Below are 19,600 nucleotides of genomic sequence, written 5' to 3'. Positions count from 1 at the left end.
TTCGAATCTCCACCGATGGAGCCAAAATAAACACACAACGCCTATATCAAGAATCTTTGATAAATAAGACGATAGACCGAATCCAACCTGAACAAACTTTTTCAAGATAGAAAAAGAAAATGTCGTTTACTGGAACGTTGGATAAATGCAAGGCGTGTGACAAAACCGTCTACGTCATGGATTTGTTGACGCTAGAGGGTAACACTTATCACAAATCATGTTTCCGATGCAGTCACTGCAATGGCACTCTCCAGGTTACTTCTTATTATTATTCCTCTCCATTCTCAACTATGTTACTACGATGGTTATGAATATAGATTGAATATTTTTTCTTCAACAGATGAGTACTTACTCGTCCATGGATGGAGTTCTTTACTGCAAGACTCACTTCGAACAGCTTTTCAAAGAGTCTGGCAATTTCAGCAAGAACTTTCAGACTGGAAAGACAGAGAAGTCGAATGAACAAATGGTAATAGAACATTTATAATTCTTTTATTAATATGTTTCTAATGTTTTAAAAATCTAGTCGAAACAAATTTTTTTAAAATTCGATTAATACTATTTAAATTGGTTTAAACTGTTATAAACCGATTAAGATCAAAATTAGTTGAATGGTATAAATCAAGCAACAAGGTTAGTACGAATCCAAAAAAAAAATCTAATTTTTATAATTCATCAAAACAGTTTTATAATTAAACAAAAAGCTAAAATATCTAATATAATTATAAAATATATTTAAAAAACTATAGTTGTTAAAGTCTTTGTCTAAGCCCCGAATGATTCACCTACTCCCTAGTCATCATACTGATTTCTTGAACATTTGATTATTTTCATACTCAATTGAATCACCAAAGAATCGAGCTCCAAGCAAGTTATCTTCATTCTTCAGTGGAACACAAGACAAGTGTGCGAGTTGTCACAAAACCGTTTACCCACTTGAGAAAGTAAACATGGAAGGTGAATGTTACCACAAGACTTGCTTCAAGTGCGCACACAGTGGTTGCCCTTTGACTCACTCTTCTTACGCTTCTCTCAACGGTGTCCTCTACTGTAAAGTCCATTTCAACCAGCTCTTTCTCGAGAAAGGAAGTTACAACCACGTCCATCAAGCCGCTGCTAACCACCGCCGAACCGCCTCTTCTGGTGCCTCTACTCCGCCTTCTGAAGATCAGAAACCTGAAGAAAACACTGCAATTCCGGAAGGAGATGCAGGAGAAGAAGCAGCAGTCCCTGAAGCTGCTGCAGGAGAAGAGCCTGAGCCTGTGGTTGAGTCTTGAATGTTGTGGAGGAAGAATCTAATCAGTTGTCAAATTTGAAGTTTATATACACACTTATTTTTATAATGAATATTTGTACACAATTTGTTGCTATTTCTTTTTGTAAATCTTTTGTAAATTTAAAAGCTTTTTTGGGAGAGAATCTGCTGTAAGCAAATATTATAATTTATTTTATTTATGAATTAAGATTCAAAACATACTAGATTTTGACCCGCGCTTTTAAAGCGCGGGTTTATTTTCCTTTATTTTTTTTATAATTGACAAATATTTAATAAATGTCATATTTTCATATATTTGTTTTTTTATAAAAGACTTAAGCTTTTTATCTTTCTTTATCGTGTTTCATTTTAAATGAGTATATGTCTGATCACAATATTCGGACCCGAAGAACCAACCCAAAACCGACCCAAAAATCAGGGTCCCGAACCCGATCAGACCCGGGGTAAATATCCGAATGAATTCTAAATTGCTATATCCGAAGAACCGATCCGAACCCGATCCGAACCGAGAACCAAATGAGTACCCGAAGATACCCGAAATGTAAATATATATCTAAAAATATATGTTATAATTATATTTTTAATTATTTTAATATTTTAAATTAATATCATAAGTTAACTATAGTAGTCATTTTTAGTACTTTTGAGTATTTTTGGATAAAATATGATAGTTTGGATAAAATTTTACCCAAAAAAACTGTATATAATGGATATTTTTGGTTACTTTTGGTTGCTTTTGAGTAATTTGGATACAAAAATTTGAACCGAATCGGATACTTTGGTTACTCTGAGTATAAATAACCGAACCCGTTTTAGATATTTTGGTTATTTGGTTATTTTTCAGGTTCTTATGCATGAGAACCGAACCCACCCGGACCCGGAAAGATCTGACTCGAAACCGATCCAAAAAAAAATAAAAATTGAATCTGATTTGTTAATCGGCCCAAATGACCCAAAAGAGATGATGTGGGCAATGGGCTGGATTTAAAAAAAGTGACCCAATATAGATGTGTTATTAATATTACTTGATTGCCCTTAATGAAATATGCAATGTTATTAAAGAAATGGGTATTTTTAGTAAAAAATCCAATAGGATCCTGCTTTAATAGTATAGATGGTATCAGAGTATGCAAACGTAGTTCTATCCTTTGCTTGTAACGTAAGTTATCAAATGGAGATGAATATTTGTGTTCTTAAGATGGATAGGTGTTTCAAGACATGAACAGAGCCTTGCATTGTGCTATTGTGTCATCTGGACTCGTAACTGCAACGCAAAAAAAAAAAACAATCTTACTGGCCATGAAGTTGTCACCAACAAAAAACACAGACATTAACCAACTAACTGACCTGAATGGCCAATTGTATTTGGTGATTCATATATTTCATAATCATTTCCACCCTGAAGAAGTAAAACTTGGTTGTTTACACATCAAGCTCAATGGATAGTCATACAAATGTTACTCTACCTCATAGGTTTTGTCACCGAAGAAATGGATTTCATTGAAGTCCTCAAGGTATTGCAAGCAGTAAGTCTTGTCCCAACCTTTAGGGAAGACCTGAGTCATACCAATGGAACAAGACTTAGCATTAGCAACGAGAAGATAATTGTTATAATCCACGTTTGATTTCTACACTCACATCGAAGCTGATTTGTCCTCCAATAGAGAAAGTAAGGTTAAGATGTGCAAACCGCTCACGAAGTTCAGCCACCATCTTTGATCGAATGTTGTGAACCTTTTCAAGGAAAGAATGTTTGATGATATCACTTTATAACAATTATGTAGAAAAATGAAATACTATATAGTTTATTTTTACCTTATCATATCTCTCGAACTCGTCTCTTTCTTCTTGGCTGCAGTTGCGACCTATTGGTGACACATTGAGCATCCCATTCCGAAATTCTAAAAATGTTCCCCTGCATGTGTATACAAAATTTCAATAACCTGAAGACATATTTAATGATTAGAGACTATGAGAAACCTTTTGATTGGAATATCCAAGTCTGCAATGTAGTGCAGCGTATAATTGATTAACTCCTGCATCATCAAAGGTAAGCTATCACGAACAATTAAAACAAACAACATTTACTTGCATGAGCTTCACCACCAAGTTTAACCTCTAAAAACGTTTAAAACAAACTTCTGCTATCTAGTATACATGATGGACCTAACCTTGAGCTTATCTTCTCCAAGATACAGCTTCATGCTCTGAGGAAAAAAAGAACATACTAAATATTGAGGAACAAAAGAAAAGATCAAACAACAATGTGGATAAAGTAAAAGCCGTTGTTTTCATATGCACCTGGATTCCAATGGGTTTACCATCTTTATGGGCAACAAGACCATTCTCAGTGAAACAGTAATCAAAGTCATTAGTGACTGCAACAACAACAAAAGTACGGCACTAGAAATTATTAGACAAACAGCTGGAGGAGACCCACAAGGTAGAGCCAGATCTTAAATATCCCTATTAAGAAAATCAAATAAAGACTAAGACTTGGGGTTTACGGAACTGGAACCCAACAAACCTAATGATCTTTTGTATCTTTTTTTTTTTTTGATCTATTCAACGAGAGGAAAGTCTCTATAGTCTCCGGTTCAAACAGAGAACACACAACAAAAGAGTGTTCAGAGTCGTACCTGTTTTGCCAAGTTGCTCAGATATCTTTCTTAGATCAGATCCACCGACGAGTCCAATAGTGACGACCTGAAACGCTTATACACATTTCATGTGATAAGATCATGGCAAAGGATAGGATAGGGATGTGGCATAGTGTTTCTCCTACATTAGTGGGAAGTCTCATGTTGTGTTTTAGTTGGCAGTTATTTTCGTGAATGTGTGTATTTAAGAAACACTTGTCTTAGTGAATGGATATGAAAAGAAAATTGCAGTAAACTTTGTGTTCTTGTTCTCTCAAGTCTTTGGGACCTATTATCATGCAACACTAAACACAGCTCATCTTGAAGTAAAGATGGATCACACACATACCTGGCGTAATTCTCGGATAAAATCGAGCATTTCTCGAGTAGCTTCCTTCCTTGGAGCTGTAAGAGTATCGTCCACGTCGAACAAAGCGATCACTCCGGTCTTTTTGGCCGCCATTGGATAATAATATTGTGCAAGGGTGAAGATCTTTCAAATTTGAAGATGTTATATAATATCAATTGGACCGGTCTAGTAAGAGTGTCGCTTATGGTCCTCAGTTTTTGTCCTAGACATTTGTGATTGGTCAATAAAACAATCGTGACGCATAATATTATTATTTTCTTCTATTGACTTTTAGTTGGATAAATCTTTTGGCGACTAGTATTATTATATAGTGGGACTAATCTGATTAGTCTAATCATCTGGGTAATATAGCATACGACGCCGTTTCACGTCCAGTTCATGAGCTATTGGCTGTTATATTAATCATCGTTGGTCTTCCCTTCACAAATCACAACCAATACAACATTTAACAATATGCAGAATCGTGCTGTGATACAAGAAACTATAGCTTGGTGAGCCAGAAGTACTAGTGTGTGAGATGATTCCATATGATACCTCGTTGAATTCTCTAGCTTGTGGAAGCATGTTCAGACCGGTATTTCCATCAAGGACAAGTAGGATCTCCTGACAAATGCCGTGGATATTCGAATTTTAGCTAACACTTGGATGAAAACGGAAACTATTCATAGCGTTAATGAGGGAGAGCAAGCAGTGACGACGACTGGATATAATATAATGCTTTTCCGAAAACGCTGCGTTTTAGTTATTAATATTGTGGCCCATTACATAGATCCAATATATTAGCCCGTTACATAAAGTCCAATTCATTTTTCTTCTATCTTCCGGGGGGTGCGCGGAAAGTCAACACGGCAACATAGTAAAACAAGTAACGATGTAGTTGATTTGTGCGTGTGTGACTACTAAACCCATTTACGATGAAATAACGAAGCAAGCCCCGATAAGTTTCCATTCAACCTGTAATGAAATATTCATCTCTTTAAGCTAAGTCCTACGGTCGTGCAGAGCCGTGCCATAGGCATAGAAAAAGAGGCAACCGCCTCAGGCCCCTTCTAAAATGCCATCTTTTGGAGCTCCATTTTCTATTATTATTCAGTGTAATTAGTTAAATAAAATGCATAACTTCATAATTTAACTAAATGGTTACACCAGATGATAATAATTGGTACAAAAAGAAAATCTCTTTAGGATATCTATTTTATTTTCTGTTTTTACAAATTTAACCATTATCCTAAATTGATATTATTAATTATTTTTGTCTTTCTATTGATTTTGTTCACATATATTTTACAAAAAAAATTAACTCATTTATATGTTCATATTTTTGCATATGTTATATAGATTTATAATTATATATTTTCGTTTATCATATTTTAAATAAATTTAGATATTTAATTTTATCATTTTATATTTGAGATTAATTTATTTCAATATATAATGTTACATATCATTATTTGAATTATACTTATTGAACAAAAAATATTTTGTTAAATAAAATATTAATTTATTTAATTTTGAATTAAAATAAAATTATATTATCAACTTTGCCTTAGGCCCCAAAAACCCTGAATACGGCACTGCGGTCGTGTTACTTTGGTCATATAGCAATAATATGGATATATGACCCATCTCGCAGAATTCATTAAAATATGGTCGACCATATCGCGTTAGTTTTAAAAACTTTTCAAGCCTGACATGGACGTACTACTACTATACGTGATTCTTTTTTCCACAGTTATCAGCTACGCCACCATGCTGGCATGCATCGTTACGAAAGACTTATATATGCATGCATGCATGCAATTAGTTGTGTCTGTGTTTGTTGGCCAAGGATTGAAAGACCTATTTCTACCTTTACCCATCTATTACCGACATCGGGTGTTTAATTGAATATGGAGGAAACGCATAGCAACGATTATAGTAACAATTCGTTGTTAATTAATCAACTGGTCCGTCAGAATAAACCATCATTTGCATTATATAATTAAGCATATATGCAAATGTTTGAGAAAGCCGCTCTAAATTAAAGTGTTCTCGGTCGGTACGTTGTTCTTCCTGCAAGTCCAACAGTCATTGTAGCTCTTGGTGTTGCTAGAGGGTTTGAGTCTACAGTTTAAACGTTTCAAATCATTATATTACCAAATCACATATCTACAAGCTTAATCAACGGAAAAAGAGTCGGAGATTGTATTTACAGTCTATTAAATTTTGAATTTACTAACTGACAAATAATCAATATATATACTCCATACTGTAACTCAATGGAATAGTATGTTATTTTAAAAGATAACGTGTGCCGACGTGCGCCAAGTCAGAATCAACCAAGAAATACCTGAAGTTTCGTTCGCACTATCGTGCCAAGTTTCCTAATCTCTAAGTGCACGGCACGTGATGAATTAACGACTACGTCGTCTAGTGCCGATGACTTTCTCAACGTTTAGGTTCAACGCAATCTTTTTTTGTCGTAATGAATTATCAACGACGAGTTGCATTGCTATTCTTCGAAGTAAATTTCTAATTTCCTATTAAATACTACACATTAATATTTTTTCTAAATTGAAGTTGCTGACAAAACTAATTTAGTAGACAAGAAACAATTCATGAAAATATGACGTCTTCACTTCACAAGAAAGCCAAATTACAAAAAGAAAGGCAAACAATAGTTGAGATTTAAGGTAACCAGAAATTAAAGTAGCTTACGGCGAGCAATTTTGTTTATAAATTTAAAAGGGTATATATTTTTGTTTGTTTGTCGGCATTTAAGAAGGGGTAGATATGAAATCAACTTTATAGTTTGCATCTATCTTATTAAAACAGAAACATTACAACTTCTTCTAGGTGGATTTTAAAATTGGATCTTATGTAATTAATGTTATATTAATCTACTTATTATTAGACATGTCTTTTTATAAATAATTAATATCAACCATTACCATAATTTTTCACTTCTTACCTTATTATTATATCCACTACGCATGTTTCTTTATACATTGCATATATTTTACTATAAGCTAGATACATCCACTAGCATATTATACTATAGGATAGATTATTAATAATACATCTATTAACATATAATACTATACGACAGATTACTAATAATACAATATATTATCTGTATTCATTAACTTGCATCTATCAATATTAACAATACTATGAAGACGACTAACTCTATACTTTGAACCTATAAACCATGATATACTAATTTATAACAAAAATGATATTACTGTTACAAATTAGTTTTTATAAAAATTATTTACAGCAGCAATTTGTTATATAAGACAAATTTAATCAAGAGCCAAATATTTTTTTTCCTGTTCAGAAAAAGAAACCTATGAATGTATACCATTAAGTTAGCCAAAATTTTTTCGAATAAATAGTAAATCTCACAAACCCAAAAAAATGAATTAAAAATATAACAAAAAATATTATGTTTGAAATTTAGCTCACTGGATCGGATATAAATCTGTTCATTTCAGGTATGAGTTCTTCGAATTCTCAACATTTAGATCTAAGTAGGTATTTGATTTCTTTTTGTCCGGGTCGATTTTTTTTGGTTCTGGATCATTCTAACTTTTTTATATTATAAATCTTAAATAATATATAACATGTATATAAAATATGTGAATCAAAAGATAAATCCGCGCAGGCGCGCGGATCATGATCTAGTAATATTTAAAACGTATACATGGCCTGCCGCACGCCACCGTTGATCAGGCCACCGGCCAAGCATCATCGAACCATCCGATCAACACCGTCATGGCGTCATTACTCCAATCTCCATTTTAAAACATATTGTTAGCATATCTAACTTACCAAAAAGTATATATGTTGACTTTTCGTCCCACGATTTAAAACCGATCAATAAAAGCATGGGATAATATTATTAGATATGTTTACGTATAAACTATATTTCAGAATGTCTTGGATTTAAAAATTTATACTCCCTCTGTTTTTAAAAGATTCATGTTTTAGAAAAAAAATTTGTTTCAAAAAGATACATTTTCTACATTTTCAAGACATTAATTAATGAAAAATTGTATATTTCCAAAAATATAATTGTATTTATTAAAATCTTATTGGTTCAAAATTTTGGGGAATTGTTAATTAATAAAAACAATGCATTGGTAACTAAAATTTTATGTTTTTCTTAATAAGTGTGAAAAATCTAAAACATGGATCTTATAGAAACAGAGGGAGTATTTCCCAATAAGAATATATGCCCACTTGAGAAAGGTAATATAAAGCTGTATTTTTTTTTTTTTTGTCATCAACCCAACTAGGCCTAGATCAATTGGAGAGCAGACGAGCCGATCCTCCTAGGAGTATCTCCATCTGTCTGGGTCTGATCTATGTGGGAAAAGAGGTATCCTCTGGACCGTGCACTCTTGGCTAGGGCATCCGCTCGCTCGTTCCGGCTTCTCGGAATATGAGAGATACTCACATTCTCAAAGTCTCCCTGGAGCCTTTGGAATTCCTCTATGTCAGTCGCGAAGGCTGACCAGTCCGACGGGTTGGCCATCATCTTCACGAGATCCCTACAATCCGTTTTAAACCGTATGGATCTCATCCTCAAACCGTAATATCCCCTATATATTAATCGGCATGCATTTTTTAAGTTGTGACTTAAGGTACAATGGTGACGTGTCAGCTTCTCAGAGCCTCTCAGAGCCCTTTTAAAAATATCCTTCTGGTACTAGGAAATTTACGGTGTATGCCATTGGACCAACCTTATATAAAGGAGCGCATTAAAATAGGCGATTTCCAATTACATTACGTCAACCGTTATTACATTTGACCAAGACCGATTATGTTCGGTTTAGTCATAAGTCATATTTTTTTTTAACAATTTCGTTTCATTACCAATTTACTTCGGTTTATTCGTAAGTCATATTATTTTCAATTTCGTAAAATTTTACAATTTATTTAATCAATGAATAACCTGGAGCACTCAGCATAAGTATGAAAAACAACTATTATGTGGTCTGAACCTATATATTTCAGAGCTACAAATTGCATATAATATATTGATATTTGTTTTAGGTTCCAGATCGAATCATAAGGATGACTTATGACTTATTATGATTAAACTATATTTCAACTAAGTCACCCCTTATATTTGAACCAAGAACGACAAAATAATATTTATTTTGTTAATATTGGTTCAAATTATGATTAAACTATATTTCAAGTAAGTCACACCCTCATATTTGAACCCAATACGACAAATTATTAATATATATTTTTGTTAATATTGGTTCAAATTAATTATGTTTTTATAACACAGATTTATTATATGATGACTTACGAAGATAGTACGATGCTATTAAGTCACCTCAAACCGGGGATTAGCCCAATATGTAAATAGATCTCAATTTTCTTCTTGCCCAAGATTTTCCTGAAATGCAGAGAAAAATATATTGGACGAGGATCTTATTTCTAAATTTCATCCAAACTCCTATATTAACTACAAAGATTGTATATGGATTGTATGCGTGATTAGCAAACTTATACCGTTTCCATATTGGCTACTTAACTACCTTTGCAAGTAAATATGGGATATTCAGTGTCGTCTCTATATATCACAAAATGGAAAAATATTTAATTTTTCTAATTAGATTAATATTCCCTTATTAAATGTACGATATACGAAACTTGACTACTCCTTTAACCTAGGTATACCTATATAATAAGGACACAGCGAATGTATTTCATCATCACTTCACACAATCAAAGCTAAAACCACTTTTGCTCACCTCGAAACTTTGCAATGGCTCAACTCGACTCTGTTTCTCAGCTGAAACCTTTCAAGACAATGTGGAAAATTCGCGTGAAAATCGTCAGGCTCTGGAGACAGTATTCAGCACAAGGAGGTTTGACAATTGAAATGGTCCTGGTAGACAATAACGTGAGTGAATTAGTTTCAGATTTTAATATCGAGTTATTATATCTATAATCAAGAAGTTTGGATATTATGTTTTTTGTTCCTAATGTTATTGATGTGTGCATGATTCTTCTAACTGTTTTATTTAAATGTTTCTTAAAGGGTGATAAAATCCATGCTACGGTGAAAAAGGAATTGGTGCATCAATTTGAACCTTTCCTTGGAGAAGGGTTGTCGAAAATTTTTATTAATTTTTCACTCAATCATGCTTGTGGATCCTACCGTAGCACTAATCATCCTTACAAGATTAGTTTCATTTCGACCACACGCGTGAAAATATGTGAACATTTGCCAAGAGCAATAAGTGGTCTAAAAGCTGCAAATTTCCATGACATTTTAGATGGAACTCTGAACCCAGATTTCTTGGTTGGTAAGTATGATTAGTAGTTATGTTTGATCTTATTTTATGATTAGTAGTTGTCTTTTAAAAATTTTTTTTTTCAGTATTTTAGTTTAAGACTTACATAATAAATTATTTTCTTATTTGTGGCAGACGTTATGGGGCAAATTGTGGAGGTCTCCCATCTCGAAGTTGTCACTGTTAATGGGAAAGACACAAACAAAATATCACTGGAGCTTCGTGACCTTGAGTACGTTTATTGACATTATATCATTTGACTTTATAGTTCCACAGTGTGTTATCCCTAAATTGTTCTTTTACATATATATTTCAGTGATGCGCGTCTGCCTATTGTTCTGTGGGGGAAATTTGCTGCAGATGTCAATGAAGCTATTCAAACCAGGGGTGATGAGTCGATAATCTGTGTTTTGCGATTTGGGAAGATCAAAATATGGAAAGGTACACTTAATCGAATTTATTTTATATAGCATTAACTAAATTTGCTATAGTTTGAAAAAAAAATTGTGTATGGTATTTGTTTACATAGATGACCGAAGCGTCTCGAACGCCTACAATGTCTCAGATGTGGCTCTCAATCCAATCATGGCAGAAGTTGCTGAGTTTAAGTCAAAGTAATTTGTCTTTAAATCCTATTCTAATAAGTTCATTATCCATTTATTATTCTATAGCTCCGTTTGAATTGTAAACCAAATATTATCTTTTGAAGGTTACCAAAGGATTCCAATGCTTTAGCAATTGTTGAATCAAAAGCTGTGACTATTGTTGATGGAATTACGGAGAAGGAGGACTTTTTTGTTCACACACCAAGAAAAACTATCCTAGAATTGCTGGAATGTAAACAGGTTTAGTAATCTTTTCTATAATTATTTGGATTTTTGTGGCTACCGATTCTTTACCTTAAGTTTTATTGACCAAATACATCAAATTATGTAGGTTGAGCAGGGAATAGTGCTATGCACTATCGCTGCCATTGATAGCGATATGGGCTGGTACTATCTTAGTTGCAAGGTGTGTGCGAAGAAGGCTTTACTCATCCCAAATGAAAATGAAGATGATGGAGATGATGGAAATGGTGATGGATTCACTTACTATTGTGTCAAGTGCAAAGTATACAAGCCCAAACTCATGCCTAGGTATGGTTGATATTATAATGTGGTGATTTATTTTTCTAAGCTTTGTGTGATATTATAATGTTTGCCTTTAAGTAACTATTGAAGTTATTTATTTTTATGTAGGTACAAACTGCATGTTGTCGTTTTGGACAATACTGGGAATGCTAAGTTCCTCCTTTTTGATAACCTTGCTTTCCAACTCCTTCATACTCCGTGCCTTGAATTGACTGGCCCCAATGTTACTGAGGTTATTAATTATTATTCCTTCCAATCTATTGATTTTGTTAACTTTTTGGTTTGTAATTTTTTAACTATTTTATTCCTGATACTCTATACACCGTAGATTCAAGAACCCAATGAAATTCCTCAGGCTCTTACCAATTTAATTGGAAAGACGTATCTATTCAAAATTGGTGTTGAGAAGGAAAATTTTGTCTACAAGCATGACACCTTTAAAGTGTTGAAGATCATCACCAATGAGGATACGATCTCTGAATTTCATGTTTGTCTCTATCCTACAGTATATTTTGTTCACTTATATTTTACATGTTTGTTATTATTACTGATTTATTGTGGTCGTTTACGTACATCTTTTTTTCATAGGAGACAAGTGGTTCGGTTGGTCCAGATTTATCCATACAATCTGAAGCACCTGAGGTTAGTTTGGGCTTTACTAAATCAGTTATTATTAAGACCTCATACGCTAAGAAATACAACATCCTGACACTAAAATTTTTTTTTGGTATTAGGGTTCACTCATGCTATCAGGTGATAGTTCTAACCAGACAGAATCAATGGCTTTGACACCAGCCAAACGCAAAGGAGCCCTTATTGTAAACTTGGAAGAAACATTCGATCAGAATTCTGTGACAAGAACCCCCTGTACCACAAGAATCAAGAAGGAGAAGAATGAAAAAAGTGGCTAAAGAGGAATTTTTGGTTTTTGGGTTCGATTAGAGGCATTTTCGTGTTTTTTTAATGTTTCTGTTTTTTAAGTACTTTATATTATGCCGGATTTGTGGCTTATGTTCTGTCTTTCTCATTATATTAATCTAAAGCCTCTATTCGTTTATTCAGTTATCCATTTTGTGTTTATAGTTTTGTTTTGTAAGTATTCATTAAATCCTAATATTTAGTTTAGATATTGAATTTACCTTTAGTTGACAATCCTGCTATTATTTGAACTTCCTTCTTTGAAGCTCTTAACATTAGGTTTTGGTTGCGAACCTAACCTGAAATTATTTTAGACATGCAAAAGTTAATTAGCAGAATGTATACATTACTAACCTAGAACATTTAATAATACTAACCTAGAACATTTAAAAACCTAATAGTTAAATCAGAATTCAGACACATACGCCACAATTGTTATCTTCAAGATCAAGATATACTAAACCCACATTTCTCCTTTAAAAGTGTAATCTATTCGAGTATACCCTGGTTATCATAAATACTGAGTTTTCGAACTTGGTCGATCAGTTCTTTTATTAGTTGGTTTATGTATATAGAAACCTTCCAACGAAAATAAAAATGCATTATATTGCAAATATTTAATAGACGTTTAAATGGACATATTTTAATATAGGCAAGACAGGAATAGTTATTCCGAGTATGGAAACAAATCAATTAGCCGATGTGATACGATCTTATTTCCATTAACTGTTTATTATGTATTTTCGGTTATTAATTCAATGGAAGACCATTATAAGAATTGTCAGCCATTCGCAATAGACTGAGATTTGAGTCACACAATAAGAATTCAGATTCGTGTTCTAATCATGAATCGAAATAAAAATAAATTTGGTGAAGAAAATTCTGATTTCAATCGCCCTCCGAAAAGGCGTAAACAAGGTTTTATGCGAAACTGATATTGTGTTCTCTATTCTGTTTCAAATTTTTTAATCCACTGATCTATATGTCGTCTTTATTTTGGTTTCAGAAATCAACAAAGGTAACAACAGATCATTTGATACCCATTTGAATCAAATGATGCATAATGTCCCAGTCAACCAGTCCGATGTATTAGTTGATCTCACTAATACACAGAGCTTAACCGAACAGCAACAAGCAAGAACTAAAAGAGCAAATATTCTGCGTCAGAAAAGAAAGTCTGTCGAACCTAATTCTCCTAATGTTCAGAAACCATTTGATCGGACAGGGCAAAGTCAGAAGTTGTCACAACGAAGAGGTCATATACAAGCCACATTTCCAAGTCAAAGTATGTAGGTTTAATTCTATAGCGTTATATATGATAAAGTCAGGCGTTGTTGATTTTTTTCTTATTGATTTATTGCAGACAGTTCAATTACTATTGAAAACCTTCCTGGAGATGTACATAATAAGAGGTTGAAAAGAAATTTTCTGACAGTAAAGAATAAGACCAGTTCATCTAACTCAACACAGACGTTAAACAACGGATCCCATTTGATTGATCAAGTGTCTCTGATATCATCTCCTAGAGTCACTCAACCTATACTATCAAACCAAAGCATTAATAATTGCAAAACGTCAAGCACTCAAGGATCTGTAATAGACTTGGATGACTCTGATACTTCAGGTTAGTGTTGTTTTACTTGAACCAACTGATAAGTAAATTATTATTGCGTTTAAGGTTCCAGGGTATATATTTACATAACAATTTATATTCAGAAACAGGTGATGATTTTTGGGATTGCTCGAGCAATGATGGAGATGGAGATGATGATGATGGAGCATCTACTGACTCTGATGGTGATCTTGAACATAATAAATTCAAGTATGCATGCATGGAAAAAATTTCTAAACGCTTTTCAGCAGTCTTTGGTGGTTCGTTGAATCTAAAAACAAAGGCAGTGACCAGAGAGGTTTCATCTAATATAGCTGACGAAGGTATGCAAAACATCATAAAGAAATCTATCAAACAATTTAGAAATTTTATAATCGTGATTTGACCTAACTATAATTTATATATATATATGTGTGTGTTGTATTAGATTACAAAGACGATGGTGATTTGACGAATGAATGTCCTATATGTGGTGCTCTATTTTGGTATAACGAGCGTATTAGCAAGAACAGGAAAACAAAAAATCCTGTTTTCACAATGTGTTGTATGCGAGGAAAGATAAAGCTACCACTGCTGAAAGAAGCCCCTACTTATCTGCATCGGCTTCTGACCAAAGACGATGGTATCAGTAAGCATTTTAGGGACAATATAAGGGCAATCAATATGATGTTTTCTTTTACATCACTTGGAGGAAAGATTGATAATTCAGTCAATATAGGTCAAGGACCAAAAATTTTTCGACTTCATGGTGAAAATTATCACTTAATTGGCAGCGTGAAGCCAGAGCCAAACAAATCAGCCAAGTTTTCGCAGTTGTACATTCATGATACTGAAAACGAGGTGGAAAACCGTCTGTCTGCATTGAGGTATTGCTATTCACTGTAAAGCCGTTATTAAGTTCAACACGAACCAACATATTTTGATTGTTTTTTTTTGTGGATCAATTTAACAGTGGGTCTGCTGAGAGAAGCAAAATAAGATCTGATTTAGTTGAGGGAATTATGGAAATGCTCAGAGAATCTAATGTGCACGTGAAGACTTTCCGGAATTATATGGACAGATTCAACAATGAGGAAGAATGTGCAGATTTATCCTTGAAACTAATTAACAACCGACAGAAAGATGGGCGGATTTACAATCTCCCAACATCTTCTGAAGTCGCTGCTTTGGTCGTTGGTGATTTTCAAAATAATATGGACAAAAGGGATATTATATTGGAAAAGAATTCTGGGAAGCTTAGACGGATCAACGAACTGCATCCTTGCTATCTACCTCTCCAATACCCACTCATTTTCCCATATGGAGAGGATGGATTCCGGCTGGGAATCCAGAATGGTTATACTGGGCTCAAGAAGAACAAGAAACCAAACATTAGCATGCGGGAGTTCTTTGCATATCGGATTCAAATTCGTAATGTTGGTTCTCAAGTCCTTCTCCTTTCAAGGCGTTTGCTACAACAATTTCTCGTGGATGGTTACACAATGATTGAAACCCATAGACTACGGTACATCAGGAAAAATCAATCTAATCTAAGGTCTTTGAACTTCAGTAAGTTTGTTGCTGCTGCGAATGATGGGAATTCGAATCTTCCTATTGAAGGCAATCGGATTATCATACCCTCTTCATTCACTGGTGGACCAAGGTATATGCATAAAATGTATTTGGATGCAATGTCTGTTTGCAAATACTATGGGTTTCCGGATCTATTTATCACATTCACATGTAATCCTAAATGGCCAGAGCTGACTCGGTACTTTCAGAAATATAATCTCCGATCTGAGGACAGACCAGATTTGTGTTGCAGATTATTTAAGATCAAACTTGATAGGCTGATGGATGATCTTACGAAGAAACATTTGCTTGGGAAAACGGTTTCAGGTATTAGCACATTTTATGTCAATAATTTGTATTTTAAAAATCTTACAAATATACTAATCGTTGGGATCATTTCTACAGCCATATATACCATAGAGTTTCAAAAGAGAGGACTGCCTCATGCCCATATTTTGTTATTCATGGATTCTAAAGACAAACTACCAACTGCCGAAGATATTGATCGCATCATATCTGCTGAAATTCCGGACCAAAAGGAAGAGCCTAAGTTGTATGAGATTGTCAAGGACACAATGATTCATGGCCCGTGTGGTATTGTTAACAAGGATTCTCCATGTATGCAAGATGGGCGATGTACAAAGTTCTTCCCTAGAAAGAATGTTGAAAAAACTACTGTTGATGCTGAGGGTTATCCAGTTTACCGGAGGAGAGAAAATGAGAATTATGTGGAGAAAAAAGGTATTAAATGTGATAACAGGTTTGTTGTTCCCTACAACAAGAAGTTACTACTTGGGTATAATGCCCATATTAATGTTGAGTGGTGTAATCAGTCTCGATCTATCAAGTACTTATTTAAGTATATTAACAAAGGTCAAGATTGCGTTACAGCTACTGTTACGCAGAAAAAAAGTGGGACTCAAGATGGGACAGAGACGAGCTCGAGTAATGCTTTGTCAGGAGAAGGTGGCAATAATCCGACAGAAAATGAGGAGGATCCAGTTGATGAAATTAAAAAATATTTTGATGCAAGGTAATATGTTACATAATTCTGATTATATTTTTTTAAAATTAACCGTGCAACTTAGGTTGATAACCCATCTATTTTTGTCTTAGATATATATCTGCATGCGAGTCAACATGGCGAATATTTGGTTTTCCAACCCGTTACGGATCCACTCCAGTAGAGAAGCTTACATTTCATCTAGAAGGAGATCAACCAGTAATATTCAGGAAGGGTGATTCCGTGAGAAGTGTTATTGATCGGGTGAAACAGTCTAAGACGATGTTTTTAGCATGGTTTGATTGCTGTCGAAAATATCCAGAAGCAAGACTACTAACATATGCTGAACTTCCAACTCTTTTCATATATGATGCAAAAGCGTTCGAATGGAAAAGAAGGAAGAAGGGATTTGCTATTGGAAGGTTGGCCCATGTTTCACCAAGTGCTGGAGAGCTCTATTTTCTAAGGATATTGATTAATAAAGTGAGAGGGCCTCAGTCATATGATGATTTGAAAACTGTGAACGGTGTTGTGCTTGCGAGTTTTGAAGATGCATGTAATAAACTCGGTTTATTGGACAACGACCAGGAGTATATTGATGCGATTAAAGAGTGTAGTTTCTGGGCATCGGGAGGATATGTTAGAAAATTATTTGCGCAGATGCTGTTATCGGAAAGCTTATCTACGCCGAAGTTAGTATGGGACTCTACAAAAGAAATTTTGTCTGAAGACATACTTTATCTTGAGCGCAAGAAGAGAAAATACCCAGGTTTGTCTGGTTCATAATTTTTTTCTTATACTATACGACTACACATCACACAAGATTTCTCGGAATAAAATATTTTTTTTTCCATACGTACATTTATACAGGGCTTATCTTGAGTGAAGAAGAGATTTACAATGCAACCTTGGTACTAATAGAGAACATTTTGCGGAGTAAACATAGTAGTCTTGACAAATGGAAGACAATGCCAAAGCCCATTTTTGATTCTCATTCTCCACAAGTCAATCAGCTACTACAAGATGAGCTAAACTACCCAAAGGATGAATTGCGTGTGAAACATGATGAATGGTTTCGCCAGCTAACAGATGAGCAAAGGTCAGTGTATGATGAGATAATGGGATGTGTTACAGCTAAAAGGGGAGGAGTTTTTTTTGTTTACGGTTTTGGAGGAACAGGAAAAACCTTTTTGTGGAATATTCTTTCTGCTGCTATCAGATCAAGGGGTGAGGTTGTACTTAATGTTGCTTCTAGCGGCATAGCTGCTTTATTACTACCAGGTGGACGAACTGCCCATTCGAGGTTTAGCCTTCCCATTAATCCTGATGAGTTTTCTACTTGCAAGATCCAACCAGGAAGTGATCAGGCAGAATTAATTTCCAAGTCTTCTCTTATTATTTGGGACGAAGCTCCGATGATGAGCAAACACTGTTTTGAAGCTCTAGATCGTAGTATATGCGATATTATGGAGACTACAGACGAAACTCCTTTTGGTGGGAAAGTAGTTGTATTTGGTGGTGATTTCAGACAGATACTACCAGTAATTCCAAGGGGGAACCGGGCTGATATTGTAATGGCTTCACTCAAGATGTCATATTTGTGGAAGCATTGCAAGGTTCTGCAACTAACTCGGAATATGAGACTTTTTTCAGAGCTTGATAGTTGTGAAGCTAATGAGATCAAAGATTTTTCTAAATGGATACTGGATTTAGGAGATGGGAAGATTAATGAGCCAAATAGTGGAGAAACTATGATTGACATTCCTAAAGATCTTCTAATTACGGAGTGTGTTGATCCAATTGAGGCTATTGTTTCTGAAATATATGGAGACACTTTCAAAGATTCCAAAGACCCTGTTTTTTTTCAAGAACGAGCTATTTTGAGTCCTACCAATGATAATGTTGAAGTTATTAACAACTATATGTTGGATCGGCTAACAGGTAATCAATTTGGATAAAATTTATTTTAAAATAACGATTATTTTATCTTCTATCTGTAATATTTACTGAGATTTACATTTTTTTATTTTTCAGGTGAAGAAAGAATCTATTTGAGTTCTGATAGTATTGATCCAGCTGACACAAAGTCTAAAGATGACTCGGTCTTTTCACCAGAATTTCTCAACAGTATCAAGATTTCGGGACTACCAAATCATTCTCTGAGGTTGAGGATTGGTACACCAGTTATGTTACTTAGAAATCTAGATCCGGAAGAAGGTTTGTGTAATGGAACTAGGCTTCAGATAACGCAAATGGGCAATCATCTTATTGAAGCAAAATTTATCACTGGAAATAGAGTTGGAGAGAAGGTCTTTCTGCACCGTATCCTTATCACACCATCAGATACAAAGCTTCCTTTCAAAATGAGGCGCAGACAATTTCCACTGAAAGTTGCTTTCGCGATGACCATCAATAAAAGTCAGGGCCAAACTCTAGGGAAAGTTGGTTTGTTTTTACCAAGACCAGTTTTTTCACATGGACAGTTGTATGTTGCTGTTTCAAGGGTTAAATCAAGGAAGGGTTTGAAGATCCTAATTACCGACAAGGATGGAAAACCAGAAGATACAACAATGAATGTTGTTTTCAAGGAAGTGTTCCAAAATTTGTTGGATAATGGAGATGACATATAGTTATCAATCTCGGAAAGGTGATACTTGATTTCAGATTTGCATTGTCTAACTACATTTTCAATAGTTTTTCCGTTTGTGCAATTCTGTTAGTAATATATATATATATATATATTGATATATTATGTGTTAAACAATGCAGGTATTTAGCTTTCCTGCTCGGAAACAGAGAGAT

General features: G+C 34.3%; 4 protein-coding genes across 4 annotated transcripts; 3 read left to right on the top strand and 1 right to left on the bottom strand.

Annotated features, from left to right (window-relative positions):
- Positions 1-61: 61 nt before the first annotated feature.
- Positions 62-1,466, top strand: LOC130511670 (LIM domain-containing protein PLIM2a-like). The gene is made up of 3 exons (XM_057009032.1): positions 62-254; positions 341-469; positions 855-1,466. Exons 1-3 carry the CDS (start codon positions 120-122, stop codon positions 1,275-1,277), a joined length of 687 nt encoding a protein of 228 aa, XP_056865012.1. The 5' UTR covers positions 62-119; the 3' UTR covers positions 1,278-1,466.
- Positions 1,467-1,908: 442 nt separating this feature from the next.
- Positions 1,909-4,407, bottom strand: LOC108835752 (phosphomannomutase-like). The gene is made up of 10 exons (XM_018608974.2): positions 4,265-4,407; positions 3,916-3,982; positions 3,578-3,654; positions 3,448-3,483; positions 3,257-3,312; positions 3,092-3,191; positions 2,915-3,010; positions 2,743-2,832; positions 2,624-2,675; positions 1,909-2,540 (listed from the first exon to the last, which is right to left on the bottom strand). The coding sequence occupies exons 1-10, from the start codon at positions 4,376-4,378 to the stop codon at positions 2,488-2,490; spliced, it is 741 nt and encodes a 246-aa protein (XP_018464476.2). The 5' UTR covers positions 4,379-4,407; the 3' UTR covers positions 1,909-2,487.
- A 5,645-nt stretch (positions 4,408-10,052) lies between these two features.
- Positions 10,053-12,682, top strand: LOC108837733 (replication protein A 70 kDa DNA-binding subunit C-like). The gene is made up of 10 exons (XM_057008323.1): positions 10,053-10,155; positions 10,720-10,816; positions 10,901-11,025; positions 11,114-11,198; positions 11,294-11,429; positions 11,521-11,720; positions 11,823-11,946; positions 12,043-12,201; positions 12,303-12,356; positions 12,449-12,682. The coding sequence occupies exons 1-10, from the start codon at positions 10,053-10,055 to the stop codon at positions 12,623-12,625; spliced, it is 1,260 nt and encodes a 419-aa protein (XP_056864303.1). The 3' UTR covers positions 12,626-12,682.
- A 1,006-nt stretch (positions 12,683-13,688) lies between these two features.
- LOC108837070 (uncharacterized) lies at positions 13,689-19,428 on the top strand. Its single transcript, XM_057008322.1, has 10 exons — positions 13,689-13,917; positions 13,996-14,256; positions 14,355-14,567; positions 14,672-14,729; positions 15,018-15,110; positions 15,197-16,122; positions 16,273-16,828; positions 16,912-17,567; positions 17,669-18,739; positions 18,833-19,428. Exons 1-10 carry the CDS (start codon positions 13,689-13,691, stop codon positions 19,426-19,428), a joined length of 4,659 nt encoding a protein of 1,552 aa, XP_056864302.1.
- The last annotated feature ends 172 nt before the right edge of the window (positions 19,429-19,600 follow it).

This window comes from Raphanus sativus, chromosome 4, assembly GCF_000801105.2.
Source record: "Raphanus sativus cultivar WK10039 chromosome 4, ASM80110v3, whole genome shotgun sequence".
Classification (NCBI taxonomy): Eukaryota; Viridiplantae; Streptophyta; class Magnoliopsida; order Brassicales; family Brassicaceae; genus Raphanus; species Raphanus sativus.
Note: the sequence above shows the minus strand (reverse complement) of the source record. Positions and strands in the feature narration are given on the sequence as shown.